Here is an 8,262-nt window from a genome sequence, read left to right as displayed (position 1 = left end):
CAGTTCTACAGAGGAATCATCGAGTCTGTTCTCTGCACCTCCATCACTGTCTGGTTTGGCTCAGCAACCAAACAGGACAAGTACAGACTTCAACGGACAGTCAGGACTGTAGAAAAGGTCATTGGTGCAAGCCTGCCCTCCATGGAGGACCTGTACACCTCACGGGTCAAAAGGAGGGCAGACAGGATCACTGCAGACCCCTCACACCCGGGACACAAACTGTTCGAACTCCTCCCCTCTGGACAGTGTTACAGGTCACTGTACACCAAGACAACCAGGTACAGGGACAGTTTCTTCCACTGAGCTGTCACTCTGATGAACACTTGACCCACGACAGTATGACTGGTCAATAACCCTCAGTGCCTGTAAATATACATTGTACAGATTATACAGATCCGTACAGGTCTCTATTTTTAAGTACTCTATTTTTTATTCCTATTTATCTCATTTCATAATGAGTATTCCTTTGTCTGTCTGAATTGTTTACTGCCTATTTATGCTGCTTATTTTGCATTGTTTGCACTGTTAGTTGTTTGTTAATACTGCTTATTTTGTTATATTACACAGCCTTATGCTGGTTTACTGTTTACTTGCCGCTTGCATGGGGATATGTACATACGCATTGAGAGCTGATGTACCAGAGTCAAATTCCTTGTGTGTCCAACACACCTGGCCAATAAACCAGATTTTGATCTTCGAATGGTTCCATCAAGATTTCCGTAGAATACCTTCAAGGTTCCCCATAAAGTTTCCCTAGTTCCTATTAAGGTTACTTTGAGGATTCACTAAGGTTCCTATGACCTTTTCCCATAACTCCTGTAATTTCACTCATGCTCTGTTAAATTTCGGATAGGATCCTCTATGGTTCCTCTAAACTTCTACACCAATTCCCTAAAGTTCTTGTTTCTGCCTCAGGAGGAGAATGAGATCCCTGCCAGTGTTTTTGTAAAGGATCCTCCTCCTTTCCCCCGGGATGAGATTTTGGAAGAAGGTGAAGAACCAGGGCCAGGAGCTGCTGATGGGAACCATTCTGAGGAAGGTGGGCTCCACACCATCGAGCTATCATCTGATGAGGATGTTGGGCTGGAGGCAGAGCTAGATGATGAGGAAGCATGGCCTCATGATCTGGAGAATATGGAGAAGTCTAGAGCTGAGAAATTTAAACGATCAAGTCTGAAGAAGGTAAGAACCACAGACAGGTGTACAAACAGACACACAGGTGGACAGATAAACAGATTGTCCCTCTCTCTGTAGGTTGACAGTCTGAAGAAGGCGTTCTCCAGACAGAACATCGAGAAGAAAATGACAAAGATCGGAACAAAGATCGTTTCTGCAGAACAACGAGAGAAATTCAAACAGAAAACTTCGAGCCTGAAGGTTTCTCCTCTAACCTTCAGCATCCGGAAGGTACGGCAATTTCTGTTATTATTATTATTAATCATATGCCACAATTCTAAATACTACCAAGTCTTCTGTGTTCCTCTAAGGTTCCCCTAAAATTTTCTTACAAAATGGTCTTGAACATCACCCTTACTTTGCCACAAGGTTACCGAAGGTTGGAGTTACCTAAAGCCTATTATTAGGTTCACTTTATGTTCCTTTAAGGTTCTCTTGAGGTTCCATTAAGATTCCCCTAACATTTCTCTAAGGTTCCTCCAACATTTCTGCTTGTGTTTTCAGCCTCGCAGCAGCTCTGACTCTCAGCCTGCTGAGGCCTCTGCTCAGCCCGAGGAGTTGATCATCACGGAGGCTGACGTCCAGGTCTCCTCACTGGGTAGCACTGACCAGGAGGTCCCCTTCACTGAGGTCCACACCCATCTGGCCCCAGCCAAGCAGGTGGAGATGGAAGTTGAGGAAGGCAAGGAGGTATCAGGTGTGGTAGAGGCAGATCTGTCGGTGGTTTCAGAGGGATTCAGCCAGGAGTATGCTCTGTCCTCCACCCTTCCTCAGGAGGAGAAGGGAGAGGAGCTAGAGGAATCCTAAATTCTTGCTAATATTCAGATAAACAGAGGCTAAATAATGACAAATCTGAGCTGCAATCAAAGTCTAGACCTGAGTTTTCATATTCAGGTAAATCTTCTTCTCTTTATCTCTGAGGTTCCAGTTGATCACACTCTCAAGAAAGCATGAACGTACAGGCAGCAGCTGAAACTTAAAAGTTCCTCTGAGGTTCCACCAACATTGTTCTATGTTTTAATTTCCTCCAGTTTCCAGCCTTTATGCTAAGATAAGTTAACCAGCTGCTGGCTTGATGTTTACAGACATGAGAGTGGGATCAACATCAAATCCGAGAAGGACAAGAAGAAAATTAACTAAATGTGAACTGCTCCTTTAAAGTTTGATTTGATTTTTGATTTATTTATTCTTTCAAGCATGTAAAGACAGTTGATATGTCGACACACATAATTTTACACATATCCAACAAATGCTAATCCAATATCAATTTGCTTATACCTAGTACATGCTTGAATGGAGTAGGAAGAAGTCAGACTTATCCAGTCCTACTCCCTGACATCAATCTTACCTTCATTGGTTTGCAAGCAGTATCTCTACATAGATAATTCTCTTCTACACCACACAAGTAATATACTAAAGAATTATAACAGTGTTAACATTCGTACATAATTACATTCTTAAATACTTATCTTCTACACCACACAAGTAAAATATTAAAGAATTATTACAGAGTATTAACATTCATACACCAGCTTTTAACATTCCACTAACGTTCCTGTGACGTTCCTCTAATGTTCTCCTGAGGTTCTGATCTGGTTTGTTGTTTTGTTCACTTTGTTCTTTTACTGTATGAGTTCTCATGATACTCTCTTGTGTTCTATCTGAAACATTTTTGAGCAATAAATGAAACCAGCTCATGTCTAGTTACTGATTTTCATTATCTAGCAATCGATTGATAATTTCAGTCTTCTACAACATGTAAATGTATTTTATTGGATTTGCTGATTTCTACACTGATCAGTAACTATCCTGATGTTTGATTAGCTACTTTTTAATGACACAGAAGTACAGTATTAATAACTGTAACAGTGACAATTAAACTGATCAACAGACCTCATCAAACTGATTGATCTGTGACAGAGTCAATTGGAAACATCTGCCACCAGAAACACACTGATCATTTATAAAGTTAGTTTTGTTTGTTTTGTTCAGGTTTAATGTCACTACTTGGTGCCAAAGAACATTTCCTACTTGATGCAAGTTACCTGTTAAGCAAATAGGTTCAACATGTGTGTGCCCTGCACATGAACCCATGCTATAAACAATAAAATCAACACAACATGTATTTCCTGTGTCTCCTTTTAATTTTCTATATGGTCACATCTTATGTCAGTAAGATGCATACTTGTATTTTAAACTTTTGGTCAGTGAATGGTGTATCACCTCCTGTAAAGCACTTTGGCCAGTGCAACACACTGTGGAAAAATGTATATATAAATACAGTCCATTAACCATTTAGTATAAAAATACCACAGGAAAGGTCTTGCACTCAAAACTTCACTTAAGCATGAGTAGAAAGAATAGAAACATGTTAGTAACTATAAAGATCAACTGTTATCACACATTATAAAATGGTAAATGGTCTTATACTTGTATAGCGCCTTTCTATGCTTTTTACAGCACACTCAAAGCGCTTTCACATTATTCGGCCATTCACCCATTCGCACTCCCAAGCACTCACACACCGGTGACATCATCGGGAGCAACTGGGGGTTCAGTGTCTTGCTCAAGGACACCTCGACATGTTGACTGGACAAGCCAGGAATCGAACCGCTAATCCTCCGGTTAGGAAACGACCCGCTCTACCTCCTGAGCCACAGCCGCCCCCCCTTATATTATATTATATTATATTGATGGCTTATGAATCAATGTGTAAGCAGCATTTTAAATGACCAGACAGAAAATAAAATAGTTGATTATACTTTAATTCACTAGCACACATCTTTGGCCAGGTGCACTGATAAACACATCAGCTCCAGGGGAGCTACGACTCACAGGTTATCTTTAGGTATTTTTTGAAAGAGTTTTACTGTGTATTTTATGCAGTATGAACTCTGCTGTTCTTCTGTGGTTACACAGAGCTTCAATTGATCTAAGTGGAGTGGTTTGTATGTGTGTGTGCACGCACACGTGTGTGTTTGTTTGTGTGTGTGTGTGTGGGGGGTGGGGGTTTTTTTTAGTACTATTGCACAGTACTACCAGTACTGCATGTAATACCCCTGACTCCGCAGGACTGGCCTCCTTCTGCTTCTCTGCCTAGACATGGATTCAGTAGCACCTCCCAGCCTCTCTCTGTCTCAGTCTTGTCTCTGTTAGCATGTAGCATCCAGGTGTTAGCTGCCATCCTGCTAACACACAAGTATGGTGGGCAGAGCTCTGCAGAGGACAAATGGATCCTGCATGGCTCTTCTATGATGTCATCATACACCTTACACTGGTATGACCAATCAGAAACATTTTTATATATCATACAGTTTGTACTTGGTTGTTACTGTTTTGTTTCTGAGTTCTGGGTCCATTTGTTTCCATCTCTGCTTGTTTGTTTGTTGTGTATATTTTTAGGAGGGTCCATTTACAGTATTTACATGTCTCTGGTTGAGACAGTGGAGGCATCTGAGAATCCTCTGGCTGAACTCTGTGAATTATTGTACTACTAGTACTTTCTTGTTCTGTTACTTCAAAATACATTTCAGAAGTAAAAGTACTACAGGTGAAAGTACTCATTAAACACATATAGTATAAAGATACACAAACACACAGATCATTGTGTGCATGTGGTGCACTGTGGTGATCATATACAGTTTTCCTTATTTTCACTGTCATGTTTTTCATTTAATTTTGGTCTTTAAAAGATATTTACTTATCACATCATCATATTTAATTCAAAGTCAAATCAGTTCTGGATTAAAGCCACAAGGGGGCTCACATACAGTCAGCAGCCTTTCCAACACTCACAATAGTGAATAATCTTTTAAGGAATTCCTGTATCAAACCTATGACATGGGTCAGCACCAAAATCTAATCGCTTGTTCCTTGGGGCACACCCTACCTCTCCAAAAAAATTCATCCAAATCTATTCATTGCTTTTTCAGTTTATGCTGTTAAAACACAAACAAACAAACAGTGGCAAAAACAAAATCCCCATCCTTGGTGGAGGTAATAACTATTCCATTTTATAATTTTGAATTGTTCCCCTCCTTGCAGCCCCTTTCTTCATCTTCCTCCTCCAACTTCCTCCCTCTCTTTCTCCTCCCTCCTTTTTCTCTTTATCATCTTCCTCGTCCTCCTCCCTTTCTTCCTCTTCTCAGCTCTTCTTGATCAGAGTACTGACAGAGGTGAAGGCCTGGTGGATGCCAAGTCCCTTCAGAGCACTGCAGGCTTGAATCTCCCATGACCGGTCATTGCAACTGGGGAGGTCCAGCTGGGTTGAGACCTGGGGAGGGGGGAGAAGAGGATGACACAGGGGATGAGAAGAAGAGGATGACACAGCTCCATCTACAGGCTCTTCAAGTATAAATGTGTGAAGCCAAAACCTCGTTTGTGTCAACCCCTCATTAGGACCCTTCTCCTTTCCTTGGCCCCTATCTAAGAAGCTTTCTCCTTCCATGCAGGAAACAACATGGTCTTGTTCAGAAACCCTTCCATCTTGGTAAAACCTCTCTACCTCTCTAACCCAGGCTTTTCTGGATCATCATTACGGGTCTTAGGATTTCATACCTCTTGTATGTTCATGGCATTTGGTAGATCATTCTTGTTAGCCAGAACCATTAGAGGAACTCCATGCAACTTCTCATCACTTAGGACCTTCTTCAGGGCCTTCTGAGCCTCTGGCAGCCGACCTGGATCACTGCTGTCCACCACAAACACCAGAGCCTTACAGTCATCCAGGAAGAGCCTGAACAAAAAGATGTTTGTTTGTTTGGCTGTTTTTGTTTGGGGGTTGGTGGTGCTAATATTTTTACCTCCAGTTGGATCTCATGCTTTTCTGTCCACCGACATCCCACACAGTCAGAGATGTCTTCTTGTCTAGGTCTAGATTTCCCACATTGAATCCGATGGTTGGCGATGTGTCCACCACCTGCAGGGTCACAGGTAATGATTCTCACATGGACAAACTGATAATTACACCTTGAAGTATCTAATTGTCCACAAGACAATCTCACCTTTCCTGTCAGCACTCTGGCCAGCAGGGTTGTCTTTCCAGCCGAGTCCAGACCCATCATAATCACCTGAACACATGTTAAAGAACACATTACAGTTAGTCTGGTTCATGTTAAATAATTCGCGTCTCCAGCAACGATGAACACAAGATGTTAAACATGAGTTTAACAGTAGACTTGTGTAGACCAGTTCAGTAGTCCAGATTAACTGGTGGATCAGAGCTTTGCAGTGGTTTTCTGCTGGTGTTACTGGGTCAATTCATGACAGATAAGTCACAACTTATTTCAAACACAATGAGCACAAAGTGAACTGTATTTTTTCATTACTTTGAAGATTTAAATGGATTTCTTGATTCAAACATTACACTGTTTTAACCGACCAGAACATTTAAAACATCAACAGAGAGGAACAACTGGTGAGATGACACTTGAATTTCAGGTGAGTTTACCTGAGGAGAGATGGAGGAGCGAGTCTGACCCATCACTCTTCTTTTTTTATCCTGTAAAGGGTTTCTTCCTCAGTCTCAACAAAAATCCATTTAATGTGAAACCTGCAGACCGATTGATCTGAGCATGTCTGAACCTCACCTGTATAACGTCCATTAGTTGTGATCAAGTCTATTCATGCTGTCGGCAACAGAGGAGCAGCAATCCAGTCATGTGACTGTGTGACAGGTCTGACTGCATTTCTGTTTCAGAGGCAGGTCCAAGCTATTTTCACCCCAGACATTTAAAATCCACAGGGAGGAAAACAACATTTGGGGGTTTGTTAAGTAAAATTGTGCCAGAACCTGGCTCTGATGATTTACATCCACATTTACATTTACAGCAGCTGTTACCTGTTTAGACTGACTCAGAAATGAAACACAAACTCCATCAGAAACACTGTCTGCTGCTTTGTATTAAAGATTATATAGGATATAGAAAGTCAAAACAATACGATAAAAAGTTAGATAATGAGAGTAAATACAAACACTGCTGCTTCATAACACATATGTTTATTAATATTACTGCTGAGGAGTTTTTTTTCACTATATAATAAAATACCTACAAGTGTGACAAAATTCTTGAATCAGAAACACTTTTCTGCACCTCCACTTCCCTGAGTGTCAGAGGGGAGGAGGAGGAGCGGTGTCCGGTGAGGAGGGGGAGGGTCTGTCTTCCAGTATAAATTCAGCTGTTCCCGCCTCTTCGCTCCCTTTTCCTACGGCAACTTCTTCTATCTTCTTGTTTGTCATGGGCTTCGGTGACCTGAAATCGGCTTCCGGCCTCAAAGTGCTGAATGATTTTCTGTCGGACCGCAGCTACATAGAGGGGTCAGTACACTAGGGTCCGCAGCAAAACAATAGAAACTAGTAGAATTTGCTGCCGATGCACCGCCATCTTGGCTCTGCGCTGAGCTAATACGGCTAACAGTTAGCCGACAGAATGAACGCTTAGCACAGAGTTTAAATGTGAACATAAGTGCGACATGAAGTTGCAAAATGATTCAGTGTGAGAGATGCGCGAACAGACGAGCGAGGATTGGATTTAAGGTCTGTTACAGTTCATTTAGTTTAGTTGGATGTGAGGCAGCTCCATGCTGTTGGTTAACGTGGAGCCACATGTTACTAACTGTAGCTACGTGTCTGTAGTGCCAGTGTTGCACCGAAATTTGCGAAATGTCAGATTTAGTTACTACAGGGGCGACGTTGCACATTTTTACTATTTGTTGTGTCGACAATGAGCCAGAATTAGAGCGTGTGCGGCCCGTCAAACTATCATGTGAAAATAAATCATGATTTTAGTCCTCCCGTTGGTATCGACTTTATTTGGCTGATCCTTTACAACATCATAGAGTGGCTTTTGTGTGTGTGTGTGTGTGTGTGTGTTCTATTTCGAGTCCCTTCTTGTTTGCTATGGTGATGGACAGGTTGACAGATGAGGTCAGACAGGAATCTCCGTGGACAATGATGTTTGCGGATGACATTGTGATCTGTAGTGAGAGCAGAGAGCAGGTGGAGGAACACCTGGAAAGGTGGAGGTCTGCTCTGGAAAGAAGAGGAATGAAAGTCAGTCGTGGTAAAACAGAATACATGTGTATGAA

The 8,262-nt window shown here is 41.8% G+C and overlaps 3 protein-coding genes across 3 annotated transcripts in view; 2 read left to right on the top strand and 1 right to left on the bottom strand.

The window, feature by feature from the left end:
- The window catches only part of cavin2b (caveolae associated protein 2b), a 14,596-nt gene extending 12,189 nt beyond the window's left edge, over window positions 1–2,407 (top strand). The window contains exons 5-7 of the mRNA XM_020619136.1: window positions 916–1,182; window positions 1,255–1,407; window positions 1,681–2,407. Coding sequence (XP_020474792.1) covers window positions 916–1,182; window positions 1,255–1,407; window positions 1,681–1,983 — 723 coding nt within the window. The 3' untranslated portion in view covers window positions 1,984–2,407. The remainder of the gene's footprint in view (window positions 1–915; window positions 1,183–1,254; window positions 1,408–1,680) is intronic.
- A 2,867-nt stretch (window positions 2,408–5,274) lies between these two features.
- Window positions 5,275–6,658, bottom strand: arl11 (ADP-ribosylation factor-like 11). The gene is made up of 5 exons (XM_020619157.1): window positions 6,626–6,658; window positions 6,180–6,245; window positions 5,979–6,094; window positions 5,734–5,911; window positions 5,275–5,449 (listed from the first exon to the last, which is right to left on the bottom strand). Exons 1-5 carry the CDS (start codon window positions 6,656–6,658, stop codon window positions 5,321–5,323), a joined length of 522 nt encoding a protein of 173 aa, XP_020474813.1. The 3' UTR covers window positions 5,275–5,320.
- A 696-nt stretch (window positions 6,659–7,354) lies between these two features.
- The window catches only part of eef1b2 (eukaryotic translation elongation factor 1 beta 2), a 6,068-nt gene continuing 5,160 nt past the window's right edge, over window positions 7,355–8,262 (top strand). The window contains exon 1 of the mRNA XM_020619161.1: window positions 7,355–7,492. Coding sequence (XP_020474817.1) covers window positions 7,413–7,492 — 80 coding nt within the window. The 5' untranslated portion in view covers window positions 7,355–7,412. The remainder of the gene's footprint in view (window positions 7,493–8,262) is intronic.

The sequence above is a fragment of the Monopterus albus genome, unplaced genomic scaffold (assembly GCF_001952655.1).
Source record: "Monopterus albus unplaced genomic scaffold, M_albus_1.0 scaffold215.1, whole genome shotgun sequence".
Lineage (NCBI taxonomy): Eukaryota > Metazoa > Chordata > Actinopteri > Synbranchiformes > Synbranchidae > Monopterus > Monopterus albus.
This window is presented reverse-complemented; position numbering and strand designations above follow the sequence as displayed.